The 20,308-nt window shown below is 41.7% G+C and overlaps 1 protein-coding gene across 4 annotated transcripts in view; it reads right to left on the bottom strand.

Moving 5' to 3' along the window:
• LOC134339458 (EVI5-like protein) overlaps window positions 1–20,308 on the bottom strand; it is a 275,292-nt gene that overhangs the window by 11,779 nt on the left and 243,205 nt on the right. For all 4 annotated transcript variants that reach the window (XM_063035989.1, XM_063035988.1, XM_063035987.1 and 1 more), the window contains one exon: window positions 18,612–18,707. In XM_063035989.1, the coding sequence (XP_062892059.1) occupies window positions 18,612–18,707 (96 nt within the window). The remainder of the gene's footprint in view (window positions 1–18,611; window positions 18,708–20,308) is intronic.

Genomic DNA, 20,308 nt, shown 5'->3' on the forward strand with positions numbered 1-20,308 from the left:
TTGCTGCAGCTACTGTGCTATACAAAATTCACACCAGCCACAGCCCTGCAGACCTTCGCGCCATGCTGCCTTCATCTTATGAGCGATGGCGCACCACACGATCAAGTTTATCTATGCCTGCTCATGCTGCTTCTATGCCTGATGCGAGAACCTACATACTGGATAGAAACTTCCTTCACTGTGCTATCAGAATTTGGAACAGCCTGCCAGATGCTGCGGTTGGAAACATCTGCGACGATGGGGTCCAAGCCTTCAAGAGTTGAGTGGACAAACACCTATCATCTCTGGGAGGGAAGTCACATGCTTTTTCATAAGCTATCATGAAGGGGACCAGGATGGCAATGCTTGGTTGTTGGTAGGTAGGGTTAATACCTGGCTTTCAAGAGCACTTGTGAGTTATGTTCCAGCTGGACTTAGTCCTTAAACTGCTAGAGAACAGTGCGGAAAGAACAGGTGCTGTTTTCTCCGGTAGCGATTAGTTTTTAGTTCCAAGTGCTCCTGCCACGTTTTGTCACCCTGCAACCTTATCCTTCAATCTCTTTGAATTATGGAGGACAGCACGTGTATAAATGTCTCTCTCCAGCAGACTTCATCATGATCATCATGACTCCAGTATTTCTACTATTTTTTAATGTTTCTTAATTGTACATAAGATTTTTTGTGTTCTATCGTTGAGCAGCAGTGAACCATCTGATTGGCCTGTCAGAGTTCTCTTTGGGAACTAGTTGACTTGATCAGCATTTCTGATCTGGCTATTGTTCACAATTACATTTAATAAAAAAAACCTATGGTGTAAGTCATTCAATGAACAATGGGCGATGATAATACGTGGGGCATGGCTTGGGTTTAGGCTCAGGAAACTGAGCTTTGGGTAAGCTCGTTCAGAAGTTGGGGCAGATGCCAGGAACATGCTGGAATAACATAACAAAGGCATGGTGGGCTTCAGCTCAAAATTGGAGGTGAAGCAGATGAATGGATAAAAATCAAGAAAATTGTCCCAATGCAGTGTCTTGATATGAAACTTTGACTGTCCCTTTGCCTCCACAAATCTGTCTGAACCGCTGGGTTCCTCCAGCAGTTTCTCCTCCCCAGTTGCTTAGATGGCTAGAAACTCAGTTCAAGGTTGGACACAAGATAAAGTTCACAATCTCTGATTCTGCGTATATCATAGTTCGAAGGAATAAAATCAGTGGGAAGGGTCCTATTTGAACATAATCTCTCTCCCTCTCTCCTCCCCAAAGCATTTACAACGATTGAGTTATTCCACAATTCATGTTAATGTGTCTTACATTTCCTCGGCATCAGGTGTACATCTAACAACAGCAAAATTTGAGTAACGCCATTTCAGCATGTGCTAACATAAAATGGGACACAAAACTCTGCATTATGATTACTATGGTACAATCTTGGTAGAATTAGCAGCACTCTGCAATAGTTAGTTGTTTACTTATTTAATGGACACTCTGCTACTCGGTTAACGTTGAGAGATTTTACAGAACACTTCCAGAAATGAAAGCAGATTACTCAAATTAAAAATTTACTAAGTGTTTTACAACTACTCTGTAAGTGTGTCCTTCATCTCTTAGCTGATATGATATTTATTCAAAGGGTGTGTTTGAGTCTTCCAGCCAAGAAGGAAGGACTTGCTCTTTGGCGAAGAATTATTCCCAGGATTGTCAAAGACACTACACTCCAACCTTAACATCAATCAATAACGAAAACTCAAGTCTGTAAGCACAATGCTGTCATAATGGAGACAGGTATAATTCTGCAGCATGCCTTCACTTGAACTGTTCTTTCGAAAGACACTAAGGTTACATTGGCTTTCACCTTCCTTGCTGTAAGATTCCCTACAACATGCCACAAATCTAGAGTCAGCCTTGTACAGCACTGAAAAAAGCCCTTTCGCCCTTCGACACAAGTCATATTTGGTCACGTTAGATCCAATATAACAATCACTGTGTCAAATAAAAACTTTCATTCAGATTCCTTTTGAAACACCTTTCTCTAACATCAAAATCAATGTCCTCTTGTATTTTTGTAGGTCATCCATCATCCTCCTTCACTCCAGCAGGTAAGAAGAAAAAAAAACAGCCTACTCAATCTCTCCCATAAAGTCCTTCAATCCAGCCAATGCCCCAATAAATTCCTCAGCACTCCAGCGCAACTGCATCCTTCCTGTAGTGTGGCAACTAGACACACTGGTCCAAATACCGTCTAAGTACTACTTTGTAAAGTTGGAATACAACTTCCTAACTCTTATATGCCCCGATCGATGAAGACAAGCATTTCTTATAGTTCTTCACTGTCCTATCTACCTGCGCTGCCACTTTCAAGATTTTCAACACCAGGGTTGGAATGTTCATTAGCATTCTTTACTGCCTTAATATTTATTGTATAGGTACCACCACAATTTGACTTCCCTAAACCAAATACTTGACAATTGTCAGGATTCTATTTGCCAACACTTAGCCCATCTCTTCATCTGCTTCACATCCAACCATAATCTTATTCAACCTTCCTTACCACCTACACCACAACCAAACTTTGTGTCATCCACAAACATCACATCTCCCATTGTGATGCTCACTGCTGTAACCAAGCTCTCTCCTCCTGAAGAAATTATTTGATCAATGTTGAAGGGATGGCATCTCAAACACTGGGAGTCACCAGCTTTACTAGTTATTGATTTCCCACAAGTGCAGGCGGCCATTGCCTGCATGTGTGTATATTAAGGGCTTTCCCTAATATGGCTGGATTTCTACTCTCTCAACATACAGGTTACTATGGATTGCAAGATCTTTGGTGGAGTGTTGAGGAAATGGGTAGGATGTAGGACAGACAGATCAGGAGAATGGGCAAGAAAGTGGCAAATCAAATACAATGTTGGAAAATGCATGGTCATGTACTTTGGTAGTAGAAATAAATGTATGGACTATTTTCTAAACGGGGAGATAATTCAAAAATCTGGGATGCAAAGGGACTTGGGAGTCCTTGTACAGAACACCCTAAAGGTTAACTTGCAGGTCAAGTCGGTGGTGAGGAAGGCAAATGCCATGTTAGCATTTCAAGAGGTCTAGAATACAAGAGCAAGGATATGATGCTGAGGGTTTATACACTGGTGAAGCCTCACCTTGAGTATTGTGAACAGTTTTGGGCCTCTCATCTTAGAAAAGATGTGCTGGCATTGGAGAGGGTCCAGAGGAGGTTCACAAGGATGATTCCAGGAATGAAAGGGTTATCATATGAGGAACGTTTCATGGCTCTGGGTCTGTACTCACTGGAATTCAGAAGGATGAGGAATGATCTCATTGAAACCTTTCGAATGTTGAAAGGCCTAGACAGAGTAGATGTGGAAAGGATGTTTCGCATGATGGGAGAGTCTAGGACAAGGGGCAAAGCCTCAGGATAGAGGGGCGTCCTTTCAAAACAGAGATGCAGAGAAATTTCTTTAGCCAAACGGTGGTAAATTTGTGGAATTTGTTGCCAAGTGCAGCTGTAGAGGCCAGGTCATTGGGTGTATTTAAGGTAGAGATTGATAGGTTCTTGATTGGACATGGCATCAAAGGTTATGGGGAGAAGGCCGGGAACTGGGGTTGAGGAGGAGGGGGAAAAAGGGGTGAGCCATGATTGAATGGCGCAGCAGACTCGATGGGCCAGATGGCCTAATTCTGCTCCTATGTCTCATGGTCTTATATAGTCTAATATGTATGGGATGCACTGAGGGAGTCAACATGTCATCTACATGCACTGCAGACCAGGATCAAAGAATCTTATCTACTCCCTTACCTGCTTACATCAGTGTGTTCTCCTGCCATGCCAGCATACTAGAAGAGCTATGCAAGTACCAGGATCATACTGGAAATCATCTACTGAAAAGAAAATTCCACTGTCTCCATAATTCATGGGGCATTCTTCAGTTCATGCCACGTTAGTGCTGAAGATACAACTGCCATCAGTTGTGAAGACTTTTCAATCAACGTATCTGGTGCAGATGGAGGATGAGCAAGGTCTCCCAGAGCCTGAGAGATGCAGGAGTGTGAGGAAGGAGGTGGCTACTGGGAATGTCTTTGCTCAGCATCCAGAGCCTTCACTCCCAGCTGAGCAGAGGAGGTAAGACACTAACCACATGAGTTTAAAGGGGGGTTCTGTTTAAAAGAGATGGCTTTGATAAGGAGCTCAAAATAATATTCCATAATACAAACCAGGTGATTCCCCTACTACAATCCTTAACACTAACATAGATAACTTCCAGGAAATGTGGCTTAGGTGTCCACCTGTTCTGGATAACACATGAATGATTTGATTCCGTCCTCCAATTACTTTAATGGCTACTGAAAAATCTCTCCATTTTCTGTTGGAGCTCCACCCTTACTTAATAACTTAGACCCCTGGAAGAAATATATTTTCTTTGAGCATCTCCAGTTCACAAGTATGAACAGTGGTGCACAGCTTGTCTGGATGCCCATTACAAGATGAATTTCCTTTGTCCCACTATGTGAAGATTCTCACTCCTAAAGGAGACTACATCAGGCACCTCTAACCAGGCCCTTCTTTATGGTGAGCCTGATAGTGAGTTACAAACAAATTGCAGGGGCAGGCTCTCTTCAAAATCGAGCAAGGGATATTTTATACCTAGTAGAACAATTGCCTTGTAGCTCCAACCAACAGCGTTCAGTCCTGACCTCTGATGCTGTCTGTGTAGAGTTTGCATGTTTCCCCTATAAGCGTCCTCCAGGTGCTTCAATTTCCTTGCACATTCAGAAAATGTGTGGGTTGGTTGGCTAATTGGCCACTGTAAATTGCCCCAGTAGGGAAGTAAATGGGTGAGGTGGAGTGAGGGGAGCTGTTGGGTATAAGAGCATAAAATGGGATTGGGGTGAGATTAGCATTTAAAAAAATAACAGGTATTTGATGATCAGCACAGCATGGAAATAGCTCCTTGAACCCACCAAGTCTGTGCTGCTATAATAACATCTGTTATTTATTTACCTACACACATTCTTTTTCTCTCTCTCCTTTTTGTCCCTCTCACTATACCCCTTGCCCATCCTCTGGGCTTCCCCCCACCCTTGTCTTTTTCCCTGGACCTCCTGTCCTGTGACCCCCTCATATCCCTTTTGCCAATCACCTGTCCAGCTCTTGGCTCCATCCCTCCCCCTCCTGTCTTCTCCTATCATTTTGGATCTCCCCCTCCCCCTTTCAAATCTCTTACTATCTCTTCTTTCAGTTAGTCCTGATGAAGGGTCTCGGCCTGAAACGTCAACTGTACCTCTTCCTAGAGATGCTGCCTGGCCTGCTGCGTTCACCAGCAACTTTTATGTGTTTGCTTGAAATTCCAGCATCTGCAGATTTCCTCGTGTTTGCAATAAATGGGTCCTATTTTGGCTAAAGGGGTGTAACTACTGGTGTACTCCAGGGATCGATACTTTGCCCTCAGTTACTTACTACTTGCTTTAATTACTGTGGGTGCTATGGTAGCGTAGCACGTAGCACAATGCTATTGCAGCTCAGGGTGTTCCGGAATTTGGGAGTCCAATTCTGGCGCTGTTCTGTAGGGAGACTCTGTACGTCCTCCCCATGGAATGCGTGGGTTTTCCCCAGTGCTCTGGTTTCTTCCCACAGTCCAAAGACACACCGGGTAGGTTAACTGGTCATTGTAAACTGTCCCGTGATTATGTTAGGGTTAATCAGGGTTGTAGGGTTCCTGTCACAGCATGGCTCGAAGGGCCGAAGGGCCTACTCTGCACTGTAGTGCTAAGTAAATAAAATAAGTAATAACTTGGAGGTGGGAACAAAACGTAAGGCTTCCAAATTTACTAATGACACTGAAAATAGGTGGAAGGGCATATTATGGTGAGGACAGTGTGATTCTGCATTGGGATCTACAACCTGGCAATGGAGTGTCATGAACAAAACAGTCAAGTTGTGCCCTTCAGTAAGAGGAATCAGAAAGGAGATTATTATTATTTACATGCAGAAAGATTGCACAGGTGGATCCAGGAGTTCTAGTGCATGAATCATAAGAAGATAGCAGGCAAGTTGAGGAGGCAAACATGTTGGCTTTTATCATGAAGGTGTTGAAGTCTGCACATGGGGATGTTTTGATACTGTTGTACAGGGTGTTAATGAGGCCACAACTGGAATATTGTGCACACTTTTGGTTCACTTACCTAAAATAGGATATACAGTAGTAACATTAGAGGCAATCAACAGGAGATTTCCCAGGCTAATTCCTGGGATCAGAAGGTAGATAGTTATTTGTATTCCTTGCAGTTTGGAAGAACAACAGGTGACCTTACTCATAAGATATCCTAAGTGGGTTTGATAGGGTAGATGTGGAAATGTTTTCACAGATGGAAGAGTCATGAACAAGGGGGCATAGTTACAAAAATAAGGGGCCAATCCTTCAAAACTGAGGTGTGAAGACAATTCTTCTCTCAGAAGAGAGTGAATCTCTGGAATTCTTGACCCTGAGGCTGGTGGACAATCACTAAATGTACTCATGATAAATATAATAGTGAAAATATTAAAGACAAATGCCTTTGAAGAATTAGGGACTGCATGGACCTTAGTTCAGTCATGTTCATAATGAACGGCTGAATAGCAAGGCAGGTTTCAGGGGTCTGGAGGACTACTGCTCTATTTTTGTCTGTTCTTTGAGTGTATAACGCATTGGTAATTTTTTTTCTAATTTATTACTTGCTGCAGGTTTGACTGGCAGAAGGTAAATTAAAAAATGGATCTGCAGCGATACAATTGCCCCTATACCAAAATACTTTATGCCTAATTCCCTTCAAGATCCTACAACCAGCAATATTATGTTTCTGGTTATATTAATTGAGAAGCTCTCCATGGAAGCTCACCATTTCTTCTCCATCCATGGCATGGGTTGGCCCCCATTCACTGAAAGCATTGGAACAAGTACGATGGACTCTCGTTAAAGTTCATCCAAGGTGCAGATGATGGGCAGTTTTCGTTGGCACTCTTGTACTTCAACTGTTGGAAGGACAGAGTCCCCTAAAAGACTGATTTCTGATTCATCTTTATTTATTACTCAGCTTGTGTTGGGCACGTGGCCAAGTGGCTAAGGCATTCGTCTAGTGATCTGAAGGTCGCTAGTTCGAGCCTCAGCTGTGGCAGTGTGTTTGTGTCCTTGTGCAAAGCACTTAACCACAAACATTGCTCTAGTGTCTGTGCGAGGAGTGACACCCCACACAGACTTCCAATCTGCACCTTGTAAGGCATGAAAATGCCCGACGCAGGCCTCTTATGGTCTGAGTTGACGTTCCCTCCCCCTCCCTTGTACCATGAAGATTTGCAAGAGTTTTGGTGGCAGGCACACACAAACAGACAAAGAGTTTCCACAATTTCATACATAATCCGACGATAACCTGGTTTCCTGCCACAAGAAAGTAAAAAGCCCACACAGGGCACAAAGCATTGCAGAACACTTACTGGAGTGTTGTTTTTAAAGAAACCGTTTCACTAGAGATATCATCAACACCAGCAAACTAGCTACATGGCACCACTACAAACTGCACTTAGTTCAGTTTGATGTGACATCTATTGACAGACATTTTCCTAGAAGTTGGTTAAACAGTGCTCCCTCACACATGTGGTTTGATGAGTTCGGCCATAACCATCTTCACTGATTGAAGTAGGGACCTATGAACAAAGTTACATTTTCCACCCTGTCTGTCCAGTTGGATCAGGATAGAGTTTTGCTTGTATTGCCGAGTTCTGAGTTGAAGATGTAATTCCTATGGCTTCATCTCCAAATAACCAGCACTGTTCACTCATATGGCAATATTTTTGCAAGGATTCACATTCACAGAGCATTGACAGTATACTGACTAAATGGCCTTCATGGCTCTCCCTATACCATTCTCTGTTGAGTCCCAGACTCTCTAATTGAAAAGGAGAGGTGTCCGAGTCCCTAGTCATCATTTTGCTCTTGATGGTACAGTACTGTGCAAAAGTCTTGGGCACATATAGAGAGCTAGGGTGCTTAAGACGTTTGCACAGTACTTAAATATGTCAATGTGGAGCAGAATGCCAGTTTGAGACACCAGGCAAGGTCACTTCATTCCAAACAATTAGTTTATTGATCATTATGGAATCTCTCTGGTGCTTCCTACACCCTTCCTTCCCCTTTCTCCAACCATGATTCTCCTCTTCCTTCCCCTTTCCCATTCTCAGTCCACAACAGAGACCCATATCAGATTTATTATCACTCACATGTCATGAAATATGATTTTTTTGCAGCTGCAAAATTACTACAGTACTGTGCAAATGTCTTAGACACGCTAGCTATATCTATGTGCCGAAGACTTTTGCACAGTACTGTATATTCAAATACTTTGAGATTCTCTTTAATCTTACTTGCCAAAGACTCTTCAAGGCCTCACCTGTCTCTTAAAATTTCCTTCCTGAATTCTTTCTGGCTTCTCTATAATCTTAAAACCCTCTCTTGACATTAGCTTCCTAAACCTTACTTATGCTCCCTTTTCCTCCTTGACTGAATTCACCACCTTTCTTGACATCCAAGGTTTCCGTATTTTGGCATGCCTTTCCTTCCTTCTTAATGGAACATACCTGCCTGTACTCTGTTGAATTTGGTCTTTAAATACCCTCATGTCAGATTGGACTTGCCCAAAAACAGCTGTATCCATTCCAATCCCAAACAAGAGAAAGTCTGCAGATGCTGGAAATCTGAGCAACACACACAAAATGCTGGAGCAACTCAGCAGGCCAGGCAGCATCTAGGAGAAGAGTACTGTCAATGTTTTGGGCCGAAAAGTTTCCATTTCCATTCCAGCCACCTCTCCCCAGAATTTGCCTAATATTCTTGTATTTGTCCTCTCTCCCACAAGGTATAACTCATCTATAGATATCTTAAAATATAGGGAGAAGAGATTCTGCAGATCCTGGTAATCCAGAGCAACACACACAAAATGCTGGAGGAACTCAGCAGGTCAGCCAGTATCTATGGAAATGAATAGACAGTCATAAAATATAGAGTTGTGATCACGTTTCCTAACTGTTTTCCCATTGAAAGGTCAGTCATTTCCCAACACTGGGTCTAGTATGGCCCCTCCCCTTGTTGGATTATCTACATATTGACTTAAGAAACCCTCCTGGATACACCTCACAATTCTGCTCCATCTAAACCTCTTGCACTAAGGAGATCCTCTGAAAGGCATTATTACACCAGATGAACTTATAGCAATCCAGTAGTTACTTAGATAAACTTTTTCTTTTAACTGCCAGTTTATTAAACTGAATTAAAACTCTCCCTCTGCCTGTTGAGATTTAAATTGTTGTTTGAAGGTTTGGGATGGCCAGCTGTTATGATAGTAAGGTCCTTTGCAGACAGATAATGGGTACGAGAGATTAGGGTGTCAGAGTGTGAGGCTCAAGGGATGGGACCTGGGCTGCAGTGGAGGACCAAGTGAGGGAGACCAAAATGAAACAAGAAAAGTTAGGGACATTAGATAGCAGCTCCAGTTCAGCAATACACTACAAAGAACAGATTCTTACTGAGGCAGTCCAATGATTATCACTCTCAGGATAACATGGTCAAAGTTGGAATACAGTACTCAAATGCTGTGTACTGTCTGGCATAGAAATCATGTTGGGCCACAATAGTAGTTCATGCATTAGGGGTCTGGTCAAGTTTCTGCAGTGGTGGGGGTTTGAAATGAACTGGAAAATATCACTATTGCTTTTCACTCCCATATTAAAAAAAAATTGATTTTACCTCTGTGCTCAAAACCTAAGTGGAAAATTCTGCTTACTGAACATTGAACAAGCAGTGTCATAATTATGAGAAGTGCAGTAGGATGCATAATGCTTTAAAATAATAGAATGCAAAATGACAACAGAAAGTGCATGGTCCAACACCAACAACGTGACAAAGGTCTGTTCCAGCACTAACCTGAGCAGCACCATCTATATGAATGTAGGCTGCAGTCCTCAGCTCCAGAAACACCAGCATCGTGTATCTTACAGTAGGCCGATGTTTCTGGAGCTGAGTTGTGACATCAGCTGACAGCATCACACTAATAACACTATCTTATGCTACCAATCATGCTTGCGTGACTTGAGATTCATCAAAATGCCTTCCTGCAAGTACTTGCATGATGTGTGGTGAGTGAGTAAATCAAGTACTCCCGATTAGCAACCAACTATAAATCTCAGACCTGTTCAGTTTCAAAACCCTTTGATTAAATGCATCACCAGTAATACTGATTTAAAAAATACTCTTATAACCTAATACCCGGAAGCTTCCAGGGCTAGATTGTAAAGGCTGTATTTCTAAAAGGCATTTCATGAAATGACACATAATCCCTTAAATGCTCATGACATTAAAATAATTTATTAGGGTGAACAGAGAACCGCAAGACCGTGCAAAAGTCTTAGGCACCCTAGATTTTTTAAATATGGTTTCAGATGGTATGATGAACATCATCAAGGCTTTCTGGGATTATCTGGAGAGAAAGAAGCAAGGAAGACAGCCAAAATCTGCAGAAGAAGTGTGGCAAATTCTCCTTGATGCTTGGAACCACCTACCAGCCAATTTCTTATAAAATTGCACAACAGTGTACCTAAGAGAACTGATGCAGTTTTAAAGACAAAGGATGGGCACACCAAATGTTGATTTGATTTAGTTTTTTACTGCTTTCTGCTCCTTATAGTAATTTGTTTGATATTTAGAAACCTTTCATTTCATTTTTTTTTGAAAGCTTCTTCACTTTACAGAATTTTTTTTACATATGCCTAAGTCTTTTGCCCAGTACTGCAGGTCCTACAGGGATCACCACTGGTTGTAAGCCCAGAGATCAGTCCATGGTTTGCTGGCTTATGCTGCTTACATCACATATGGTTGCTGTTTTTGTTACTTAGTGGACATAACATCCTGTGCTCTAGTTTCATCGAGTTGACAACTTATCTTTAGGTAAGCCCAGGGCTGTTGCTGGCTTGTCACGTTGCACTCATTGAATCAGACTTGATCTTTTGGCTTGATAGTAAAAGGGCAGCAAAGATGTATCAGACCTTGACGATATAGAAACTGGTGCTACACATTTCTGCTGCCATTGTTGGTCCACACAGTTGCCCATGATTCCAAATATATTCTTAGCTTATTCCATTGAGCACAAATGCAGTGCCACACTACATGGCAAAGGCTCCTTGGTGTTAAACTGGGGTTTTATAGTCCTGCTGAAGCTCTCAGGTCTTCTTCCACCAGTCTCTTAAACAATTTCCCCTCAAAAGATAATTGGCAGATCAGCTTTTTAAATGGTAGAATTCAGTACCTAAAACTATGAGGGATACAGACTCAGCTGACACTTTAAAATTCCAGCTCAAAACCTATTTATTTAACCTCGTGTTCAACTAACATCTTTTTGTCTTCTATTTTCATGTTTATTTTTATTTTACTTTCATATTTTACTATTGTCCCATTGTAAAGCACTTTGAATTGCATCACCTGTATGAAAAATGTTCTATAAATGAAGTTATTATTATCTTCATATGTACCATGCAATGCTGAAGTCCACCATTCTGTCAAGCACGGTTGTGCGTGTCACAGACAGTGTGAACGAGCAGAGGCAGGTTTGCTGGGTTTTGACTGACACGGTATCTGCCGCAGAAACAGACTGACAGATTTTTTGGGGTTCGGCCATCTTGGACAGTCCTGCTGCTAACAAGCCACTCTTAGTGATAAACACTGAGGACTTCCGATCAGAGTACATTTAGTGCCCTTTCAGTGCTTGTTTCAAATGCTGTTCCACATGGAGGAGCACTGAAAAAGGTCAGTAATCGGGAGGTGGTTTCTGTAAAGTCCAAAGTTAATGAGGAGGACTCTCGGAACACTCCTTCCTAACCAGATGTCACTGTACTGTTCAGTCTTGTTAGTGAAACAGGATGATGATGATGGAGGAATTGGGTACGTTTGCTGTAAGGTTCTCCTATCTCAGAAAGGATACAGCAGAATCATAAGTTTATTCCTGGAGTGAGGGGACTGACCTATCAAGAGAGGCAAAGCACTTTGAGTCTGTGTTCCTTGAACTTAGAATAGCAGTGATCATATTCAAATATAGAAGATATTGGAAGGTTTGAATGGAAGGATGTATCTGCTTGTGGGAGAGTCACAAATAAAGGGGCGCAGCTACAAGGGGCTGATCACTAGAAATTGGGTGTGTAGAAATCTCTTCTCTGAAGGGTAGTGAATCTTTGAACTTCTCCACCCCTTAGAATGATGGAGGCCAGATCATTGCCTATCTTTAAGGTGGAGGTACTGTAAATATTTGAAAGATCAAGAACTTGGGGATTATGGGGAAGTAGGACAGAAGAGAAGGTGAGAACAACATAGGGTAGCCTACTATTGCTCCAATTTTTGTGTGTTCTTATGCATTCTTGTCATGGAGTAGCTGGTGGGACAATTTTCAAGGTCACAACTTTCAAGATATTTCTGAGGACTGGAAGCAGTTTTGTCATGTCTGTATATGTCGCCTAGGCCAACACTTTTTGGTCCTGCTGAAGATTCTCGGCCCAAAATGTCAACTGTATTCTTTTTCTATAGATGCTACCTAACCTGCTGAGTTCCTCCAGCATTTTGTGTGTGTTGTTTGGATTTCTAGCATCTGCAGATTTTCTCTTGTTTACTTTTTGGTCCTTCTAGTTTTATTCTTCCACAGGTTCAATGTACAGTATTGTACATTTCAGTGCCTACTATGACCATAAAATAATCAAGTACATTGCTGCAACCTTTTTAACCAATGATAAAGCGTTTTTGTTGTAACATGTTCCCTGTTTAAGTGAAACTGGGTGTGAAACTATTTCTTCAAACCTCTTCCAAATACTGGTTTTAGAATTGCAGTTGCTTTTCCCCCTAAGAATTCAGAGAGATGAACAATAGGCAAAATCTACTTTTCATGGAGAAAGGCTTATGTTGTGAATTTAAAATTTGAAAAAAGGAAGTAGGCTAGATACGGTCTTTTTCAAACACTGCTGAGATGGGGATATACAGTATAATAAAACTTAGCATTACCTTGGTTCAGGATTCAACTTACCTGAATCAAAAATTATCATTATCCACAAGGTGTAAATTAACTCTGCCGGCTGTTTATTACATTACACTTTGGGCATCGGTCAAGGTTAACGTAAGCATAGACATGTCACGAGAACACACACATACACAATGGCTGCAGCAGTTGTGATTGACAGCAAAGTGACCTATTTTATGGTTAGTTAGCAACTCTAAAGGGAAATGTCAAAGCTGGTTACTGGCATTTGATACAGACCTTTGAAAGATCATGTGACAGACTAATCGGAGGGAGTTATTACACCAGACTGTCTTGAGTGCTGAGTCTCTTAAGCATCACTATCAAGAACAACAGGGCAAATGTAGCCTGTGAGGACCAGTCAGTGGGCATCTCCCATTGTTCAAGGTCACATTAGATTTTCACTTTACTAGTTTACTTGAGTTGTCTAGTTCATTCAGGCTTGCTGCACAAACAGGTCTGAATGAATTAGGCTGAGCAAGCCAGAATTTTGAATTAAATTCTCATAAAAGTGCCAGTATATTATTCTACGATGCAATTTTGATATTAGTCTAAACATAGGCATTTCCAGCTATCCTGGATATAGGTCTGCTCAACGTTTAAGGGCTAGGAAGGGAAAAGCTGTAGCTCCTGAACAGATGTGAGAGGGTGATCAGGAGGAGGAATGGATTGCTGAGAAGATTGTTTCACTTGAAAGTTTTGCCCACTGGCTGTAATAATAACTGTAAAAAGAATGGCTGAATTGATCACAACCTGAAATGGAAGCAAAAGTTTCTAGTTCTAGTAAGAAAATTCAGTGGAGGGAGTCTCCATTATGGAGCAATTGGCCCTGCTGATCATCATGTTAAAGTTAGGTTCAATGCCGCAAGATAACAAAGCATTAGAGCATAATTGTCAGTTTCATTAATGGACCCAGGTCCATGCAAATTTTGATAAGATAATTGACTGGACACCGGCTTACTGTGGTTTCCACAAGGTCAGTGAAGACAGATAAGGTCCTCACTGACCTTGTGGAAAATGGAAACAAGTTGATGTGGTGTCGCTATACTTCCAAACCCATCTGTTGTGTATTCAATATTTCAGTAATGTCTGAGAGTGATCAGAAATTTGGCCTTCGAGCCAATGCAGCAAGGTTGACGCCACTTCTTACTTATTTTGCCATTTTAAAAAATAAATTGGTGACATGGGTTATAAACCAGCAGGGGAGAGTATAGTCAAAATTCAGGGCATTTGATTTCTTTTTGAGGATATCCAAATGCTAATGAGATCTCGCCTTTCTGGATGTCAGTCTGATCTGGCTGGATCCTTTCCCTAACAGACTACTTCTCAGCTAGCACATTGAATGGGCTTTCCATAAAAAGAGGACGATTGATGAACTGATTTGGAAAGCCTGCAGCTTTGGTCACTGTTACAAAGGTCAGGTATCTATCCTCTGATGGCAACTTCCTACTTTTGGATGCTGTAGAGATACCTGCATACAAGACTACCTCCCAGGTGGCTTCTGATTGGCAACGTGCTTTTCCTTGAGATATCTGACTTCAGGATGAGATGTAGCTTCCCGAGGCAGAGATCAGATGCTCTGGGAGAGTTGTCTGATTTTTACTGGGATCTTTCTGAAGCATGTAGGCCTCCAATCAGAGTGATCTACAAATAGTGGCAGAGCTGTATGGTTGCCTGAACAGATAGACATAGGCTTAGTGGAAGTAAACCACTTAGGCCAAACACTCAGAACCAGGCTTAGTATCACTGCCACATGATGGGAAATATGTTGTGTTGCGGCTACAGCACATTACAACATATAATAAAAATAAGAAACATATATACAGGGGATTCTGCATCTCTTTTACCTTTCATATATCCAAAAATACTTTTGGCATCCTCTTTTATATTATTGGCTAGCTTACCTTCAGATTTATTTTTTTCTCTCTTTATAGCTTTTTTAGTTTGTTTTTAAAAGCTTCCCAATCCTCTAACTTTCCACTAATTTTTGCAATATTAATGCTATGACAAAACTTTGGTCAGCTCATCTCTCATGCCTCTTTAATTCCCTTTACTCCACTATAGCACTGATACATGTGACTTCATTTTCCCCTTCTCAAACTGCGGGGTGAATTCTATCATATAATGATTACTGCTGCCTAAGTGTTCCTTTATTTTAAGCCCTCTAATCAAATCTAGTTTATTACACAACACTCAATCCAGAATTACCTTTCCCCTAGAGGGCTTGACCATAAGCTGCTCTAAAAAGTCATCTTGCAGGCATTGTACAAATTCCCTCTCTTGGAATCCAGCACCACCCAGATTTTCCAAATCTACCACATATTGGAATCTCCCATCTGTTCTAACATTGCCCTTTCCACATGCTTTTTCTTTCTCCTATTGTAATTTGTATCCCACATCCTGGCTGCTATTTGAAGGCCAATATAATCGACATCTACGGGCAAAATGGATAATAAAACACAAACACACACAACTGACACTATTTAAACATGGTTCATTTCATCGTGTCTAATTGCAGCTTCCGGCATCTCGAAGCCTGAATGCTTGAGACCATGGTGAGCAAAACAGTTTTGAATTGTCTTACTGGTTATTTCTTGCTAACTATCAGTGACAAAAATCACTGTTTTTTGAACACAAACACACACAACTGATGCTAATTAAAACCCGTGTGCTCTAAGCATGGTGTAGAGCCTAACACAAATGCACGTGACTGGCGCTAGTTAAAAACTGTTTAACAACAGACTTCTGTCCCAATTAAACAAACAGAGTTCTGGCTGTTTTCTTGAATACCTTTTGTTCATAAAGAGTTGTCACAAATAAGTAGCTTCCCCAACTAACCAATGGCCCAATTAACTAGAATCCACTGTATGTGTGTGTATATATATATAAAATGTGCAAAAAAAGAAAAAAATGGTGAGGTACTGTGCATGGGTTCATTGTCTATTCAGAAATCTAATGACGATGGGGAAGAAGCTGTTCCTAAAATGGTGAGTATGTGTTTTCAGGCTTTTGTACCTTCTCCTTGATGGCAGCAATGAGAAGAGATTATGTCGGGAGTGATGGAGGCCCTTAGTGATGGATGCCACCTTTTTGAGGCATTGCCTTTTGAAGATGCCCTTGATGCCGGGGAGTCTAGTGTCCATGATAGAGCTGGCTGAGTATGAAACTTTCTGCCACTTTTTCCAATCCAGTGTAGTGACCCCTCCATATCAGACCTTGATGCAACCAGTTGACATGCTCTGCACAGTACATCTTTAGAAATATGCATGAGTCTTTGGAAACATATCAAGTGTCCTCAAAGTTCAAATGAAATATAGCCACTATCATGCCTTATTTGTAACTGCGTCATGATGTTGGGCCCGGGAAATATCTTGACATATTGGCACCCAGGAACTTGAAACTGCTCACCCTTTCCACTGTAGATCCCTTGATAAGGACTGGTGTGTGTTTACTGGACTTTCCCTTCCTGAAGTCCACAATCAATTCTTTGAAGTTTAGAGCAAGGTTGTTGTTACGACACCACTCAACCAGCTTTTCTGCAAATTGGCAAATTTATAAATGGTGCTTGAGCTGTGCCTAGCCAAATAATTGTGGGTGTAGAGACAGAGTAGAACAGTGTGCTAAGCAGGCATGCTTGAGGTGTGCCTCTGAGGAGGAGATGTTAATTCTAATCCCCACAGACAATGGTCTCCTGTGAAGAATTCAAGGACCCAGTTGCAGAGGGAAGTGCAGAGGCCCAGATTTTGGAGATTGTTGATTAGAATTGAGGGTATGATTGTGGAGAAAGCTCAGCTGTAATCAATAAACAGCAGCTCAACGTAGGTAATGCAATTGTCCAGAGGATCCAAGACTGGGTGGAGAGCCAGTGACATTGCATTCATTGCAAGAACTATTGTGAAGATAGGCAAGTTGTAGTAGGTTCAGGTCCTTGCTTAGGCAGTTGATTCTGGCCATGACCAATCTCTCAAAGCCCTTCATTACAGTAGATGTGAGCGCTACTGAGCAACAGTCATTGCGGCAGGTCACCCTGCTCTTTCTGGGACTGGTATAATTGCTATTCTTTTGAAGCAGATGGGAACTGCAGCAGTCCCATCCTAATGAACATTGCAGGGACTCACTGGTGTGGGGCAAACCCAACCAAACTCAATGCTTTTGTCCAAAATTGCTTATTGGACCTAGGTTCTGAAACCCTTTTGGAACCTATCCCATGTAACCCGAACTGATGCATGCTATTCCACACTGAACAGGGGCATTTTCCTGTAGTCTGTACCCCGTGTCCTCCACTGTCATCCAAACAACTTATGGAGGGTCCATTCTGATATTTAATCACAAGGGGTGTCTTCAGGGTACTCTCTTTATAGTATATTTCCCTTTTCTATTGGGAACCTGGCTGGAGATGAAGAATGCTACACACACCAGTCTTGTGCAGTATTTTAAAATTCCTGGCTCCCTGCAATTTCTTGGAGAAGTGTTGCTGGTGGATATGAAGTTTCAGCCCCTGCTCCTCAAAGTTTGACTGAATTTCAGCCAGATGCTGCTGAGTTTTGGGTACTTGGTGAGTAAGGTGAGGGGGTGCAAAGCGAATCAGTCCTGGGGCTTCCTGATTGTTATCCTCCATTCCCTGTCTGAAGAGGCCATTCACAGGTCCAAGAAGCAAGCTTTCGAGGGATGTCATCCAGATTGCATTTGAATGAGGATAAAGTTTTAACAGAGAAGATTTGATATTGTAATTAAAGTTTTAAGACAAAGAGTACAAACAGTAAAGCAAACATGGATTATGGGTTTTGGGATCCCCGCTACCATTGAAAAAAGAACATTGGCTTCACAGTGTACTTTTACACTGCTAGAGTTGGAATGCACAGTATAATGCAATTTATCCTTGGTTCAGGATTCAACTTGCCTGAATCAGTTCCTGTCCATAAACTGTCCTTGTCCACAGGGTATACTGATTTGGGAAACTGCTTCTTTTCTGAGGCACACCAGCATGAAGTTGAAATCCTTCCTGCATTAAATATATTTAACCAACTGAGAAAGTGACTGCTGTAAAAAATATGGTAACTTTAAGTCACTTTCATGGTTTGCTCAGATTGAAGACTGGATATCCTTTGTCCATGGGAGTACCCATTTTCAGAGGTAATAAAAAAACTGTATCAGCTACTAACTCCAGATACAACAGTGAGCATTCCTAATGGGAAAAATATATTACATTATTATACACCCTGAAAGTCAGTGAATATTTGAGCTGTAATTGAATCCACACAATTTGTAAGAATTTTGGACACAATATTGGCATTGTTGCCAAGGCAGAAACTCTGGCCTACAAGTTCAGTGTCAATTAAGTGTTGGTAATTACTCTATATATCAGTAGTAACAGCAAGGTTTAAGAAACTTCCAGCTGCAAATCGAGGCAGAGGCCACTACTGCAAAATGAGTTTATGTTGAATGCTGAATTTTGGAACATTTGTTCTTTAGTGATTCATTTACTACTGATGCAGCTAATGGCAGCAGATATTTGCAATAGCTACTGCAGATTCATTTCTTTACCTCTGCTTTTAATTCTGTGATCTGTTCCTTTAGTTCTCGAATAATCTGATTAGAATCGGAGCTGTTCAGTTGACCCTGGATTCTTCCTTCTTCTCTCTGAAATGCAAAGCAAGCAAGCTATTAGAACAGATTAAAGGAAAAATACCTTTTAGAATGCAATTGCTTTTCGGAATACTCAAGTGCAGAATTAGCCAGACTACTCTCTGTTGGGCGGCAGGGTGGTGATACGTCTCTACCAAAGGAGGTGCAAGGTGCTCCTTCCCTCCACTAGCCACTGAGCAAGGTGTATCACCTGCTTAGCCTCCCATTCAGGGTCATGTGAAGCCACGGGAGCAGGTGGTGTATGGTCATATAAGCAGCTACTGCATATCATGTCCTGGTTATGTGTCTACTCACGCCAGGTAGACAATCGCTAAAGAGTATTGATAATGGCTGGGGTCACCCATTTTATAAAGACTCTACCCAAAAGAAGGTAACAACAAACCACTTTTGTAGAAAGATTTGCCAAGAATAATCATGGTCACGAAACCATGTTCACCTACATCATATGATATGCTCCTATATAACACTAAAAATGTCTCTTTAATGTAGACTATAAGACCATAAGACATAGAAGCGGAATAGGCCATTTGGTCCATTGAGTCTGCTCCGCCATTCAATCATTGCTGATCCCTTTTTTCCCCTCCTCAACTCCATTTCCCAGCCTTCTCCCCAAAACCTTTGATGCCATGTCCAATCAAGAACGTATCAATTTCTGCCTTCAATACACCCAACGACCTGGCCTTCACAGCTGCATGTGGCAACAAATTCCACAAATTCACCATCCTCTGACGAAAGAAATTTCTCTGTTTCTCCATTTTGAAAGGGCGTCCTCTATCCTGAGGCTTTGCCCTCTTGTCCTAGACTCTCCCACCATGGGAAACATTCTTTCCACATTTACTCTGTCTAGGCCTTTCAACATTCGAAAGGTTTCAATGCGATCACCCCTCATCCTTTTAAATTCCAGCGAGTACAGACCCAGAGCCATCAAACATTCTCCATATGATAACTGCTTCATTCATGGAATCATCCTTGTGAACCTCCTCTGGACCCTCTCTAATGCCAGTACATCTCTTCTAAGATGAGGAGCCCAAAACTGTTCACAAAACTGAAGGTGAGGCCTCTCCAGTGCCTTATAAAGCCTCAGCATCACATCCTTGCTCTTGTATTCTAGATTTCTTGAAATGAATGCTAACATTGCATTTGTCTTCCTCATCAATGACTCAATTTGCAAGTTAACCTTTAGGGTGTTCTGCACAAGGACTCCCAAGTCCCTCTGCATCTCAGAGTTTTGGATTTTCAACCCATTTAGAAAATAGTCCGCACATGTATTTCTACTACCTAAGTGCGTGACCATGCATTTTCCAACATAATATTTCATCTGCCCATTCTCTGAATCTGTTTAAGTCCTTCTGCATCCTACCCGTTTCCTCAACACTACCTGCCCCTCCACCAATCTTCATATCACCTGTAAACTTGTCAACAAAGCCATCTATCTTATCATCTAAATCACTTATATAGAGCATAAAAAGAAGTGGTCCCAATGTCAACCCCTGCGGAACACCACGTCACTGGCAGCCAACCAGACAAGGATCCTTTTATTCCCACTTGCTGCCTCCTACCAATCAGCCAATGCTCTAACCATGTTAGTAACTTTC

Source organism: Mobula hypostoma, chromosome 29, assembly GCF_963921235.1.
Source record: "Mobula hypostoma chromosome 29, sMobHyp1.1, whole genome shotgun sequence".
NCBI lineage: Eukaryota > Metazoa > Chordata > Chondrichthyes > Myliobatiformes > Myliobatidae > Mobula > Mobula hypostoma.